Raw genomic sequence first — 16847 nt, 5'->3', positions numbered from 1 at the left:
TTCTGCAGCCGGTTTGAACCAATTCATTAATCACCCTTTTGCCCTCAATATAAGGAAAAGCAGATATATCTTCAAGTTCTGATGCAGAGAAATGCGGTCTCTTTTTTGATTAATGTAATATTGGGAAAATACAATCTGGTTTATTCTACTCTACGCAAGAGGTTCTAATGCTTAATGATAATGTCCTCTGTTTGTTTCCTACATTTCATTAAGGAGATATGTTGCTAGTATTTCCAGCCAAGTCCAACATATCCTTCTACCCACGATACAGACACCAACTCAGCAGGTCAGGCAGCATCTCTGGAGAACATGGACATTTCGGGTTGGGATACCTCTTCAGACTGATTGTAGGCGGGGTGGGACGGTAGAAGAAACGCTGGAAAAGGGGAAAAGCAGGACTAAATGCGGCCAGTAATATGTGGACATAGGCGAGAGGGGTCTTGATAGGCAGATGGTTGGGATAAGAGCAGAAGGTGTGAAGCAGGTTTGAAGAGTTGTGGATTGCAAAGCCAAAGGGAGGAAAATATCAGGAGAGGGTGGTGGGGGGTTTGGAGAGGAGGGTGGTGGGGGGTTTGGAGAGGAGGGTGGTGGGGGGTTTGGAGAGGAGGGTGGTGGGGGGTTTGGAGAGGAGAAATAGATGGGAGTCAAGGTGGGGCATAATGAGGGATTTGGTTGGTGGAGAAAGGGAGTGGGGTGGGAGAAAGGAAAGGAGGATTTGGGGGCGGGGTTAGTAAGAGGTCACCTAAAATTGCAGAATTCAATGTTCAGATTTAATAAGTTTCTTCCCGGCTATTATCAGGCAACTGAATCGTCCTCTCACCAACTAGAGAGCGGTCCTGACCTCATTTACCTCATTGGAGACCTTTGAACTATCTTTCATTGGACTCTATCTTGCACTAAATGTAATTCCCTTTATTCTGCAACTGTACGCTGTGTAAAGAGATCTGATTCAACACGTCACCCATCCTTTTTCTCCAGAGATGCTGCCTGACCCGCTGAGTGACTCCAGCACTTTGTGCCTATCTTCAGTATGAACCAACATCTACAGTTTCTCTCTAGACTCTCTACACAGTGTGGACGGCTTGATTGTAATCATGTGTAGTCTTTTCACTCACTGATATTTTCACTGCACCTCGATACTGTACACAGGGTCGACAATAATAAACTAAACTAATATCAAACATTCCGTTGGGGTGTAACGTACACAGCCACAGAAGCTGCTTCAACCACTGAGTTCCTTGAAGAGATTATTTGTTGCTATGGATTCCAGCATCTGCAGTCCTTTGTGACTCCAGCTTCCCTTTGCTTCACTGTTATTAGCAATCCATCTCAAACAACCTTGAGGTTGGGTTTTTAAAACTTAAGCATGCCTGATCATGGCTGCACACTATCTGGGGCACTGCCATTAAGTACACAACCTCTTGTTCCGAGTCGAATAAAATGAACCAGGTTATGATTCTCAAGATTACTTCTATCAAGAAAGAAATAGCATTTCTTTGCAACAAGCCTTGAACATATATCCGCCTCACCTCATAGTGAACTCCTACAGGTGTGTGGTAGAGAGCATGGTTGGATCACTTGGAGGGCAGGCAGACCCAGTCTGAAGAAGGGTTTCGGCCCGAAACGTCGCCTATTTCCTTCGCTCCATAGATGCTGCTGCACCCGCTGGGTTTCCCCAGCAATTTTGTGTACCTATGGTTGGATCACTGCCTGGTTTGGTGACTCAAATGCCCAGGGACGAAGGAGATTACAAACACTGGTGGACACAGCCCGGTCCATCACAGGTACTGATTTATTAGAGGTGGTGCCTCCAAAAGGCAGCCAGCATTATCAAGGGCCTACACCACTCTGGCCATGTTCTCATGCTCTAAAATTGGGGTTTTAATATATTGGTTTTTATTATGGTTTATTATGTTAAGAGTCATAGAGTTCTACAGCGTGGAAACAGGCCCTTTGGCCCACCGAGTCTGCAACGACCAGCGATCCCCACACATTAACGCTATCCTACACACACTAAGACAATTTTACATTTATACTGCCAATTAACCTAAAAACCAGTACGTCTTTAGAGTGTGGGAGGAAACCGAAGATCTAGGAGAAAACCTATGTGGTCACGAAGAGAACTTACAAACTACGTACAGGAGGGTCCCGTAGTCAGGATCGAACCCGGGCCTCTGGCGCTTTAAGCGCTGCGAGGCAGCAACTCAACTCTACTGCTGAGCCACTGTGCCGCGCATGTATGTCTAAATGTTTCTTAAATGTTATGATAATACCTGCCTCAACAGCAGCTTGTTCCATGCACCCACCACACTTTGTGTAAAAAATGTCACCCTTCAGGCTCCTATTAAATCTTTCCCCCCTCACTTGAAACTTATGTCCTCTGGTTCTCGATTCCGCTACTCTGGGCAACACTCTGTGCATTCACCTGATCTATTCATACATACATACATACATACAAAATAGGTGCAGGAGGAGGCCATTCGGCCCTTCGAGCCAGCACCGCCATTCATTGTGATCATGGCTGAACGTCCCCTATCAATAACCCGTGCCTGCCTTCTCCTCATATCCCTTGACTCCACTAGCCCCTAGAGCTCTATCTAACTCTCTCTTAAATCCATCCAGTGATTTATCCTCCACTGCCCTCTGTGGCAGGGAATTCCATAAATTCACAATTCTCTGGGTGAAAACGTTTTTTCTCACCTCTGTCTTAAATGACCTCCCCTTTATTCTAAGACTGTGGACCCTGGTTCTGGACTCGCCCAACAATGGGAACATTTTTCCTGCATCTAGCTTGTCCAGTCCTTTTATAATTGTATATGTTTCTATAATATATCCCCTCATCCTTCTAAACTCCAGTGAATACAAGCCTAGTCTTTTCAATCTTTCCTCATATGACGGTCCCGCCAATCCAGGGATTGTTGCAATTATTGCTATATATAGTTTCCTTTCCAAGGAAACCCCCTACAAAATTACCAAGTTTATTTCACATGAACCTGAAAAGCAAAAATATGCTTAAGTATAATTCCAGAGATAAAAATATTCCTCTCATGAATTTGCACATTTTACTTGATCTATTCCTTTTGTACATCAAAAGTCATCAAACTGCAGTGTTAATTTGGTTCCTCCTTCCACATGGATCTGCTCAGTATTTTCAGTCTTGTTTGTCCATGTGACAGATCCATGGAGAGAGACCAGACTCTGCTCGGACAGGTCATCAGCAGGTCAGAGGTCAGGGTGTGTAGCGAGGAGGTTGAGAGACCTGCGGTCACTCTTCAGTTGAGAGGCCAGGGACTACTACTAATCGACAAATGACCAAAGAGAAGTTAGTGACATTGCTGCCTCACAGTGCCAGAGAGCCTGGTGATCCCAGGTGCTGTCTACGTGGAGTTTGCACGTTCTCCCTGTGTCCGTGTTGGTTTTCTCCAGGTGATTCAGTTTCTTCCCACATCCCAAAGACGTGCAAGGTTTTACAATAACTAGCCTCTGTAAATTGCCTCTAGTGTGTAGGGAGTGGATGGGAAAGTGGGATAGCATTGAACTAGTGTGCAATAAAAAGTAACTCCAGATGCTGGTTTATACCAAAGTTACTTGCAAAATGCTGAAGTAACTCAGCGGGTCAGGCAGCATCTCTGGAGAAAATAGATAAGTGACATTTCGCGTTGGGACCCTTCCTCAGACTGGGACATTTCTTAAGAGTGCAGACCAGGCGGAAGAAGCCTCCTGACCAGAAATGTCACCTAACAGTTGGCGTGAACTCGGTTCCTATGCTCCATCATTCAATCAATCAATCATTGTCCAGTAATAGCTACAAAATGCTGGAGTACCTCAGTGGGACAGGCAACATCTCTGGAGAGAAGGAATAGGTGACGTTTCGGGTCGAGACCTTTCTTCAGACTGATGTCCAGTGTCCAAGATCAAAAAATAACAACTGCTCAGTGGTCTGCATACAATGTCTGCATTCATAAATAATAAAGCATAACATTATATTGCCAACATGGTCTATGAACATAAAAGGAAATCAGTTTTTTTTAAATCAGTGTTTGGGAAAGTCTTTCAATAAATATTGGTAAAATTGAAAAATTCTAGGTCTATGAATCTAAAGCATGGATTCTGTTTTTGCAATGGTGTAAAGTGCATGACTGGAATGTCAAAGGCATATAACATATTAACTGAATCAATGGATCAGTCAGGATGATATAGCTACTCGTTTCATCATTTTTCCATACTCTTACACACATCAGGGCTATAAAACAATTGATTTGTCCACAGATCTAAACATGGCTTGGAGGCAATCTTACACATAAATCTTCTGAAACTATTTTATGAAAATGGACAATGTTAATTCACACACCTATCACACTTTTATCTCAACTATAATCTTAAGTTTTTGTCCAATTCTATTGGCAGTTTTCTGTCACTGTAGCCCTGAGCTTTTTGTTACACACTAAATATACATCTGCAGATAAGAAAAACATCACTTGTTTTACAATGCTGCATTATTCCCTAAATCCGTGAGCAATGACACCGATTCTGTCTCGATGCGCGCGGCTTCTAGTCCTACCTTGGGCTTTTTCTTAGAATTTATTATATGTTATTAAATCTAACTCGGGCAGCACAGTGGAGCAGCTGGTAGGGCTGTTGCCTCTCAGCGCTAGCTACCCGGATTTTATTGTAATCTTCTTTTCTTTCTTTGTGGAGTTTGCGTGTTCTCCCCGTTTCCTCTCACACCCCGAAGACGTGATGGTCTTTAGGTCAATTGGCCCTCTCTAAATTGTCCTTAGTGTGTAAGGAATGGACGTGAAAATGAGATAACATAAACTCTTGTGAATGGGTGATCCATGGTCCATGTGAACTTGGTGGGCCTGATTCCATGCTGTACCTTTCAATCACAAAAGTGTAGACAGTACTGGAGATATTATCTCAAAATGTCATTTTTGCTCAATTGTTGGCAGAAGTATATAGAATGTATACAACTGGCAAAATATTTTCTGTCAATTCTTGGGTTGCTGATGAAGGATGCTTCAATCATGCTACCAGCAGCTCTGAATGTCACATTACAAAATAAAGGTTCCCACAAACACTGATAATTTGGTCACTTCTATAAGGCAAGTAGCATTTAGATCCTTCTTTGAAATGAATTGATAACTGCATACACCCTGATAGAGTCATTGTTATACAAAACAGGTCCATTGGCCCAACTGACCCACATCGACCAACATGTTCCCTATACACTAGTCCCACCTGCCTGCTTTTGGCCCATATCCCTCTAAACCTAACCATGTACCTGTCTAAATGTTTTTAAATGTTGTGATAGCACCTAACTCTACTACTTGGGACGACAGATGGCACAATGGGCTATTTGTTCGGCTGGCAACCGGAAGGTAGCCGGTTCGAATCCCGCTTGGAGTGCATACTGTCGTTGTGTCCTTGGGCAAGACACTTCACCCACCTTTGCCTGTGTGTGAATGTGTGTGAATGTGTGTGAGTGATTGGTGGTGGTCGGAGGGGCCGTAGGCGCAGATTGGCAGCCACGCTTCCGTCAGTCTGCCCCAGGGCAGCTGTGGCTACAGAAGTAGCTTGCCACCACCGAGTGTGACTGAGGAGTGAATGAATAATGCGATGTAAAGCGCCTTGAGTATTAGAAAGGCGCTATATAAATCCCATCCATTATTATTATTATTACCTCCTCCGGCAATTCGTTCCATACACCCACCACCTTTTGTGTGAAAAAGTTACCCCTCAGGTTCCTAATAAATCTATACCCCCCTCAGCTTAAACCTATGTCCTCTGGTTCTCGATTCCCCTACTCTGGGCAAGAGACTCTGGGCGTCAACCCGATCTATTCCTCTCATGATTTGGTGCACCTCTATAAGATCACCCCTCATCCTCCTGCGCTCCAAGGAATAGAATCCCAGCCTCCTCAATCTGTCCCTATAGCTCAGGCCCTCGAGTCCTGGTAACATCTTTGTAAATCTTCTCTGCACCCTTTCCAGCTTGAGAACATCCTATAATATGGTACCCAGAATTGAACACAGTACTCTAAATGTGGCCTCACCAATGTCTTGTATGACTGCAACATGACCTCACCATCTTCAATACTCATTGACGATTTAGCTACTGAAAACAATGTCTAATGAAGGTCCAGGTGTAACTAGTTTGAATCCCCAATTGCTTTAAAGATGACCAAAATGGCAGTTGGAGCAACAATGCTGGTGTGAATCGTGCTCTGTCTTGCCAAGAATTCTCTGTCTTCATTCCTAGCCTGAAGTTGCAAGTGGATGAGTACTGTTTGAAGACAAGATGAAAACTCATTTTGAATCGAGGAAGGTTGATCAGAACCGTGACTTTGATGGAGTCTTAGAAAGCAGCATCGCTGACGTGTGCCTCAAGGTGAGTCATTAGCTTCATGAAAAAAGGGAAAAGTTAAACTAACAACAATAATATCTCTATAGTTAAGTTTAGTTTAGAGATACAGTGCAGAAACAGGACAATTTCCATTATTTTAAATACAAAGCCAATTAACTTACAAACCTGTACGTCTTTGGAGTGTGGGAGGAAACCGAGGATCTCGGAAAAAACCCCATGCGGTCATGGGGAGAACGTGCAAAATCCATACAAATAGCACCCTTGGTCTCTGGTGCTGAAAGTACTGCAAGGCAGCAACTCTTCTGCTGCGCCACCGTGCTGCCCGGATGGTTTGAGCAATGTAGCTCATCCCTGAACAAAACAGGCTCTCAACAGAAAGTGTGCAGTAATCTGATAGTATTTAATTGATATGAAATCTTGTGCCATATTCCTTCACATAAATGATGATTTAATACACAATAGATGTTAACAGGTGACATTCAAGTTTTGGCAGCAAAACAACTTCTGTAAATATTAATATTTTTGGTTACACCATTAAAATTTATCTACAATACAAATTTATTTTTTTACAAAAGTATTCTTTTATAACAAATCAATGATTAAAATTTGTTAAGGAGATTGCTGTAGGTTTTTAACATTACTTGAGTTACATTGAAATCTTATTGCATTCTGATTAAAATAAGCCAATTATGTTAAAGGGAAAGGATTGAGCTTATGACACAGAAAGTTAACAAATCTATATAATCTTAGGTTCATCCTTAGATAGGTGTAAAATTTCAAACATTACTTACAAATATTGGATATTAATTGAAGAATGTAAAACAAGGAACAGAAAAATAGTGCAACTAATTATAAAACTACAATCACTTCATTATGTTCAATCACTCAGCAGTTGGTTAAAAACTTGATTCAGGCACAGGTTTTTTCCTTCCCAGTGAGGAAGTGCTGTATCTCATCCTTTGCATTGTACCGTATTTTCTGGCCTGTTGTGAAACCGGCCCATTCTTCTGAAGTGAAGTCGACCTCTTCAAGGCCAAATCATCCTTGACCACAATGTTAGACGAACTCTGTGATCGTCGAATTTCTTCTCCGGAAAGGCTTATTCTGCCGTTGTTTAATTCCTCCCTGTGTTTGACAGAGTTTTTGGCACCGTTTACTTCTACTTTTGCCCTGCTCTCGTTGATAGAGTCTGCCCTGTGCTTACCATTCAGAGCTCCGTTGGAGAGAGAGATCCTTGAAGACACACCGATATTCTCGACAGTCCGACATTTCTCAAATTCTCTGGACCTTTTAGAATCCTTCTTCAAAAAGTTTGTTTTCAAAAATGAAAACTTTCTGTCAATGAGCTTTGTTTCTTCAGTGTTCCTGTCCTTCTCTGCTTCCTGAGGGATTGAAGATGAGATTAGTTCAAGATCCGTACTCCTTTGGGAGGGAGATTTCTCCATCTTCTCAATACCATGATGTCCTTTCCTTCTCTTCAAAGTGTCACTTAGAGCTAAGCTGCTCAAAGAACCAATACTATATCCACTATTACTCTTACTTATTCTGTTGTCTCTTGGTTGTAAGGGCTCTTCAGTTTTAACAATTGGTGCACCTTTTGACCCTTCTGATTTATCGACTGGTATTTTAGATGACTTTCTTTGCAAGGTCCCAGTGCCTCTTTGTTTGCTGTCTCTCTTCAGTGTACTTGTCTTTTCATCGATAGAGTTCTCTTTGCTACAGCTTCTCTGAAGGTTGTTGGAAGAGACGGTTGTTTGCTCTGAAAGTGTCTTTCCATCCCTGTTTGCAGCAGGCGTTGGGCAGTGATCTACATTCAATCCCATTCCCGTCTGCTTTGCACTGTCAGCATTACAATCTGTTGGTCCATCTGCGGTTGGCGTTGAGTCAAGGTCTGTCGAACCTGTCATTATTGGGACAATGGACTTCTTTGTGCATCTGGGCCGGCGACCAGATTCCAAGTACTCCACTAGGGCACCGGGCATTGATTTTGGTCTGTCCTTAGATCCCAGTGACCAACGAAGTGGTGTGTTTTTTACAGTTGCATCTTTAGGTACAGAAGCAGCAGGTGACCCCTTCATGCTTATGCTCCTTCCCTGAATACCACGCACAAATGGACGTATTTCAAAACCCCCTGGGAAGACAACAAGACCATCAATTAAAAGATTTTTCCAAACAATTTTAGATACTATCTTCCTGAAGTTGATTTCTTCCAAAATCTAGCACTTGGAAATATTATTTTTACCAATACAAAATGTCCAACATTACAAACATCACATGAGTATTAAGAACGGCAGGACATACAGATGGATGGAAGAGGGTCGAGAAATATCTTTAGACTTTATATTTGTCACATGTACTGAGGTAGTGAAGAGCTTGGTTTTGCATGCGATCCAAACAATCAGATATTGGCTAAACATTTTGTGCAAGATAAAGTTCAGTAAAGCCCGATGAAAGATAGTTTGAGGGTCTCCAATGAGGTAGATAGTAGCTCAGGAGTGCTCTCTAGTTTTTGATAGGGTGGTACAGTTGCCTGATAACAGCTGGGTTGAATGTCTCTGAATCTGTAGGTGTGTGCTTTCATACTTCTACACCGCTTGCCTGATGGGAGAGGGGAGAAGAAGGGGTGACCAGGGTGAGACTCGTCCATAATTACACTGGTGGCCTTGCTGGGGGAGAGTGAAGTGGCAATGGAGTCAATGGAAGGGAGGCTGGAAGGGAACTGCCTGGATGGTCTAGCACTTGTCCATACATCGAACTGTTTACACTCCTACACACCTGACCACTCCTTGCAAACCTTCCACACCAGTGAAAGTCACACCTGAGCGGCACTGTGGAACAGACCCTGACAGTAATGACCGAAGCTCCACACTTTGACCACATCCTACCATTTTTATCCTTTATTGGATTATCAGGGAAGACAGGAGAATCCGGAGATGAAGGAAGGGATGTGCAATTTGTGGATCCTCGGGATACTAAGCTCCCTCGCTTGTTGTCTCCAGTTAATCGGTTGAGCCAATGATCGGAGATCGATGAACTTGTGGAACCTGCGTTAAAAGAAATAATTCTATTAAATCTACAGGGTTAAATTATGACTCAACTCCAAATCACTCCGAGTCTGTTACCCTCTGGCCAACTCTGGGAATTATATTTGTCAATTGCTTTTTGGTTAAAATGAACGATTAACTCATTACCATCCCATCATTAAGTTAATTACAATTTGATGTGCATAGTTGCTGAGAAAACTTTTCTGAGACAAATATCTTCCCAACATCCATTTGTTGTCTGTGGAGATGTGAGCAATTGTTATGAATGACTATTACCAACATTTACACATCAGATTCTACTTTTCTAATCCAATTACTACAGCATTATAATTATTTAGGCCAATGTAAATGTTACTTTCAGTTAACACCAGACATACGGACATAGCTGTGATAAAAACAAACCCATGTGAGTATTTATCAGATCAAACCTCGAAATATATTGAGCTAAACACTCTCAAAATAATTCACATTCGAAACAGCCCCAGCAATCTAAATCATTCTGAAGAAGCGTCCTGTCCCAAAAGACTGCCTATCTTTTCCCTCCACAGATGCACCCTGACCTGCTGAGTTAAGGGCCTGTCCCACGAGCATGCGACCTGCATGCGGCAAGCGCGACCAAACCGGAAGCGGGTGGCCGCGCGGAGGTCGAGTGATCCCCGTACAGGGCCGGTCCCACCAGCATGCGCCTGCATGCGGCGAGCGCGACCAAACCGGAAGGGGGGGCCGCGCGGAGGTCGAGTGAGTGACGTGAAGTTCGAGCGAAGTCCGCGGGAAGTTCGCGTGTGACGTACGGCGTCAAGACGCTTCGTATGCCAGTTGAGGCGGCTGCGGGCCGGCAGGCCGTTGCCGCGCGGAATTTTTGAACACGGTCAGTTTTTCGGAGCCCCGCGCGATGTCGGGATCAGCTCCGCACAACTCCATATGGCTCCGGCGATCGAAGTGGGACCGGCCCCGCGAGGCCGTACGGCTCAAGCGACCACGTTAGGTCGCGCTTGCTGCATGGAGTCGCATGCTCGTGGGACAGGCCCTTTACTCCAGACCTGTATGTTTTGCTCCAGATTCCAGTATTTGCAGTTCATTGTGTATCCAGTGCTTGCTAGTCAGTAAACCATTGCTTGGTTAAAACTATTGCATTATCTATTAACAACATCCTCTGCTTTTTAAAACATCTATTGTGTACTAACTAAATCAGATATTCTACTACTTTTGCAAATTTTTAAAATTACAAAATAGATTTTTCTCTTCAATCACATTTCTGGTCAGAGTTCCCTCTGTGCATGACACACCTGGTGAAGTAACACACTGGACACATCCATTGGTCACAAGCAGCACCCAAGCTGTTTTTGTTATCATTCTGAAGTTCATGAACCGATTGGGTCTGGAAATGGCACTGGTCTGACATTTAGTTTACTTTTAGACGAAGACAGATACAAAATGCTGGAGTAACTCAGTAGGTCAGCCAGCAACTCTGGAGTAAAAGGATGGGTGATGTTTCTGGGCCGGGACCCTTCTTCAGACTGTTTAGTTCCGTTTAGTTTACAGGTACAGCACCGGAATAGGCCCTTCGGCCCACCGAGTCCACACCGACCAGCAATCCCCGCACACTAGCATACAATCTTTACTGAAGCCAATTAACCTACAAACCTGTACGTCTTTGCAATGTGGGAGGAAGCCGGAACACCCGTGGAAAACACACATGGTCATGAGGAGAACGTACAAACTTCGTACAGACACCACCTAAAGTTAGGCTCAAACCCAGGTCCCTGGCGCTGTAAGGCAGCAACTCTACCGCTGCACTATTGTGTCACATTGGGCTTTAACCAATGTAATGATGCCTGTTTTAGCACTCAACCTTGCCTGGGTTACTACCAGGAAGCTTGAGACATCCACTCTCATTCCCAATGATCAATCCCACCCAATCTCTGCCTGCTGATATATTGATTGTCTAACCAACACCATCCCACCACTGGACACAAAGTGCTGGAGTAACTCAACGGGTCAGGCAGCACCTCTGAAGAACAAGGAGAGGTGACGTTTCAGGTCCACATCCTTTCAATGAAGGGTCTTCCTCAGAAAGATCCTTCCAATGAAGAGTCTTTGTTCCTTATTTAGGAAGTGTCTTTATCAAATCGTTCTTTAAGAAGGGTCCCAACTAAGAAAGTCACCTATCTATGTTCTCCAGAGATACTGCCTGACCCGCTCAGTAACTCTGGCACTTTGTGTCCTTCGGTGTAAACCAGCATCTGTTGTCCCTTGTTTCAATACCCTCCCACTCATTTTGACCCACTTTCCCACAATCATCAATCACCCTCCCTCTCTCCTCTATCTGTCTTCCCCCAATTATCGTTCCATACTGCAACTCTTTGATACCCCCTCCCCTTCCCCTCCCCCACCTCCTGCTCATTCCACATAACGCAAGCTCTCCGACCACCACCCACACAATTATCTTTCTTGGGAGAACATAAATAGGCGAACATAAATAAGTTCCTGACATGAAACTTCCCTTGTTTGGATGCTGAGAGGATGTTTCCACTAGTGGGAGAGTCTAGGGCCGTAGCCTCTGAATATGACGCACATTTGGAATGGAGACGAGGGGGAAATGGTTTTGTCAGAGGCTGGTAAATCCGTCAAATTCATTGCCACAGACGGATGTGGAGGCCAAGCCAAGCCGGAGATGGGCAGATTCTTGATTAGTAACGGTATTACAGGTTATGGGGAGAAGGCAGGAGAGAGGGAATGTTAGATCAGCCATGATTGAATGGTGGAGTAGACTCGATGTGTCAAATGGCCTAATTCTGCTCCTATGACTTATGTACATGAACTATTTATGTTCCCCAGACCCATTGAGGTAGTCCACTTTGTGTCTTGTTATTGGTAAATCAGCATCTGCAGTTCCTTGGGTCTCTCAATTATCTTTCGTTCTGGCCTCTACACCTTGATCCTCACCCTGACTAATTTTTAATACATCCCGCTCAATACTGTCAACATATCCTGCCCAATACTGTTCTCCCTACCCCTCACCACCTCTTATCCCATGCCTGAATTTATTGTGTTCACAACCAAGCTATCAGGAAACCTACCTGCAACACCTGGTCAATTACCCTGGGCATCATGCGATTCACTTCCAGATGTATTAGGTCCACTCTTTGACGGAACAGGGGAGCACATTGAATAGCACACTGACTGTTACAGTAACGCATTCCACGCACCTGTCACCGAGCTGTTGGCTGACCAGGGTGGAATAGTGTTCCTCTTTTGGTAAAAGAGGATGTAGGCACTACGAGTACAGATCTCTTGTTCTGGGATAAATTCCACATTGCTGTCATCGTAGCCATACCATTGTCCATCCACTGAGTTCCTGCAGAACGCTGGTAAACATAGAGTGATGTCAGTATTTCAGGACCATGTAGCTGTTCCTAAGCATTTCATTCCATTACATCCCAGTTACACAATTGGCTGCATTAGGTAATTAAACTCTTTAAAAACATTATTTTTTTTTAGTAGGAGTATTGATAATTACTGTAGACATCTACATAGCTGATGTATAATGGAGACAGGCCATGTGTTTGGAGCTGCTGTGTTGTCCATCATTCAGCTTTCACCACTTGGGAATATGATAGAATTGGCCCAACATGGAGGGTCATTTGATAACTAACTTGTTGGCATCCATGAAAGCCCTTCGGCCCACCAGGTCCGCACCGACCAATGATGAATGGTGCCAATAAAGGTGGCGCAGCGGTAGATTTGCTGCCTTACAGCACCAGAGACCTGGGTTCGATCCTGACCAGGGGTGTTGCCTGTATGAAGTTTGTACGTTCTCCCTGTGACCGCGTGGGTTTTCTACCGCTGCGCTACTGGGCCGCTCCAGGAGGTTCAGGAGGATAAGGGGGGGGGATAATAAATGTCATAGCCTTTATTCCTGGCGAGCTAGCTTGATGAATTTAGTGTGCATCGCCTGCCTTTGCCTGTGTACATCTGCCTTTAACCACATTTACCAAGTGAGGGCTCCTCCCTCGTTATGTAGCAGGATGAAAAATAAAACTTGCTTGAAAATTTATGAAAGATGTGCAAATTCAATTTGTTATGTTATGCAGAGAAAAGAAGACATGCTGAGAGAGGTGTGGTTCGTTAGTGCAGATATAATCAGGAAACAGTCAATAACAATCTCCCCCGCAGGCAATCTGATAAGGTAACTTCCTGTTATTATAAGCCAGCTATGAGCACAGCACTACAGAGTGAAGTTGTTGTACTTGATGAGATGTTTAAGGAGCTATTTGATTGTATATTTCAAGTTGCTTTTAATGAAAACGGGAGTCGACCTGAAACATCACCCATTCTTTCTATCCAGGGATGCTGCCTGTCCCGCTGAGTTACTCCAGCATTTTGTATCTATTGTGCTTTTATTGAAGACTTCAGTTCTCAATGATCGCTGTATTGCAAAAACTGATGGTAAAGCAGCAAATTCTCCCGCAATGTCATGAACACTCCATTCCCTGGCATTTATTGCAGTCAGTCAATCACATCCCTGGGGACTCAGTCTCTTGTAAAGAAATAACATTGATCTGCAAAAATGTCTTTTTAAATGGAGCAGGAGAAACATGGCATGTACAAGAGTTCTGTTCAGCCTCAACCTTCCAAAGCCCGCAGTGACCTTCACGTTTTGTGATACACTTGCCATTTATTTGATGGGATTATTTTGCGCTGTGATTTGTTGACTGTTGCCGCTGTTGGATGCAGGACAGAGTCGAATACATCTCGCTTTGATTGGAATTCTCCCAGTAGGGAAGAGACAAAAACTTCATCATCTGACAATATTATATTCATTGGCCAAAGACCCATGGCGCACAGAGAGAGCTGTCACAACAAAGATTAATTTTCCTGTCAATATCCAGGAAAGCTTGGTTCGATACTTGCATTTACAGTCACCACCTCCCCAGTCTGCTGTGAACAGCTGTCACATAATTAAAACAAGCTCCATCAAGTTAAGTATCAAGTTACCACAAGTGTGCCTTGTCTTTAATATACAGTCAATTTTTGTGCATTGCAAATGGACATTTGGCGTATCTGGGATGTCCACACCCCAGCATGACAGCTGGGGAATTCAAATCCAAGTTACATAAATCTGCAATTTAAATAACGATGTTGGTCTCAGTAAAATTAATCCTATAACTATTGGGCTGTCGTGAAACCCATCTATTTCACCCTTCTGGGAAGGATCGCAGCCTGAAACATCGCCTGTCCATTCCTTCCACAGATGTTGCCTGACCCATTGGGTTCCTCCAGCACTTTGTGTTTTGCTCAAGATTCCAGCACCTGCAGTTCCTTGTGTCGCCGTTTCATGGGCGGCCATGGTGGCGCAGCGGTAGAGTTAGTGCCTTACAGTGCAGGGCCGCGCCGGAGACCCGGGTTCGATCCCGACTACGGGTGCTGTCTGTACGGAGTTTTACGTTCTCCCCGTGACCATGTGGGTTTTCTCCGAGATCCTCGGTTTCCTCCCACACCAAAGACGTACAGGTTTGTATGTTAATTGGTTTGGTGTGTGTGTAAATTGCCCCATATGTGTGTAGGATAGTGTTACTGTACGGGGATCACGGGTCAGTGCAGACTCGGTGGGCTGAAGGGCCTGTTTCCGTGCTGTATCTCTAAAATAAAAAAATTAAATTAAATTAAAGCCCTCCCAGAAAGGAACCCAGTTATCCAGGCTGGCATATTACGTAAATCCAGATCCACCAATTTAGTTGACTCTTAGATGACCAAAAAGGTCGATGAGGGCAGAGCTGTAGATGTTGTGTACATGGATCTCACTAAGGCATTCGTCAAAGTTCCGCATGGTAGACTACTCTGGAAGGTTAGATCGCATTGGATCCAAGGAGAGATAGCTGAATGGATAGCAAATTGGCTCCATGGAAGGAAGCAGAGGGTTATGGTGGAAGGTTGCTTCTCGGGCTGGAGGCCTGTGACTAGTGGTGTGCCACAGGGTTCGGTGCTGGGCCTGTTACTGTTTGTCATCTACATCAATGATTTGGATGAGAACATACAGGCCAAGATGAGCAAGTTTGCTGATGATACAAAAGTTAGTGGTTTTGCAGATAGTGAAGATGGTTGTGAAAGATTGCAGCAGGATCTGGATCGATTGGCCAGGTGGGCGGAGGAATGGTTGATGGAATTCAATACAGAGAAGTGTGAGGTGTTGCAATTTGGGATGTCAAACATAGAAACATAGAAATTAAGTGCAGGAGTAGACCATTCGGCCCTTCGAGCCTGCACCGTCATTCAATATGATCATGGCTGATCATCCAACTCAGTATCCCGTACCTGCCTTCTCTCCATACCCTCTGATCCCCTTAGCCACAAGGGCCACATCTAACTCCCTCTTAAATATAGCCAATGAACTGGCCTCGACTACCCTCTGTGGCAGAGAGTTCCAGAGATTCACCACTCTCTGTGTGAAAAAAGTTCTTCTCATCTCGGTTTTAAAGGATTTCCCCCTTATCCTTAAGCTGTGACCCCTTGTCCTGGACTTCCCCAACATCGGGAACAATCTTCCTGCATCTAGCCTGTCCAACCCCTTAAGAATTTTGTAAGTTTCTATAAGATCCCCCCTCAATCTTCTAAATTCTAGCGAGTACAAACCGAGTCTATCCAGTCTTTCTTCATATGAAAGTCCTGCCATCCCAGGAATCAGTCTGGTGAACCTTCTCTGTACTCCCTCTATGGCACGAATGTCTTTCCTCAGATTAGGAGACCAAAACTGTACGCAATACTCCAGGTGTGGTCTCACCAAGACCCTGTACAACTGCAGTAGAACCTCCCTGCTCCTATACTCAAAACAAGGGCAGGGCCCACTCAGTAAATGGTAGGCCTCTGGGGAGTGTTGTAGAGCAGAGGGATCTAGGAGTACAGGTGCATGGTTCCTTGAAGGTCGAGTCGCAGGTGGAAAACTTTAGCTGAACGAAAGTCCAGTGAAACTGAATTCCTAGATCACCATTTTATGCAAAAAAAATCCAAAGAAAAATTGTAGCAACAGGGCAGGATTTAGTTCTGGTGGTTAAAGTTGGTCAGTTTGTATCTATTATCCTTTGTTTGCCCGCTTTTTCCTATGTTTGAATCCTTTTTCCCTTATCCCTATTCCTGTATCCCTGTTCTATTTTTCCTTTCTTCTTTTGGCTGTACTTGTTTTCCCTTATCCCGAATCCCATTTCCCTTTTCCGTTTCCCTTTCCATTTGTTTGTAACCCTTTTCCTTTGTTTGCCCTCTCAAGAGGCAGATGGAAGCAAAGCTCCAACGAGACTCCTCACACAGAGATGTGCTCTACCCATCCATTACCAGAGCAGCATCTCTCCATGCCTCAGTCCTTGTCATGGGCCATTCACGTTCCGAAACCCCTTCTTCAACCCTTGTCCGTTTTGCCATGGTGCCCTCGAATCTCCCACCCAC

The 16847-nt window shown here is 44.2% G+C and overlaps 1 protein-coding gene across 2 annotated transcripts in view; it reads right to left on the bottom strand.

The window, feature by feature from the left end:
* Nucleotides 1–6747: 6747 nt before the first annotated feature.
* The window catches only part of usp43 (ubiquitin specific peptidase 43), a 361500-nt gene continuing 351400 nt past the window's right edge, over nt 6748–16847 (bottom strand). For both annotated transcript variants that reach the window (XM_033044012.1, XM_033044011.1), the window contains 3 exons: nt 12620–12778; nt 9252–9410; nt 6748–8497 (listed from right to left, as the gene is read on the bottom strand). In XM_033044012.1, coding sequence (XP_032899903.1) covers nt 7263–8497; nt 9252–9410; nt 12620–12778 — 1553 coding nt within the window. In that variant the 3' untranslated portion in view covers nt 6748–7262. The remainder of the gene's footprint in view (nt 8498–9251; nt 9411–12619; nt 12779–16847) is intronic.

This window comes from Amblyraja radiata, chromosome 26 (genome assembly GCF_010909765.2).
Source record: "Amblyraja radiata isolate CabotCenter1 chromosome 26, sAmbRad1.1.pri, whole genome shotgun sequence".
Taxonomy (NCBI): Eukaryota; Metazoa; Chordata; class Chondrichthyes; order Rajiformes; family Rajidae; genus Amblyraja; species Amblyraja radiata.
This window is presented reverse-complemented; position numbering and strand designations above follow the sequence as displayed.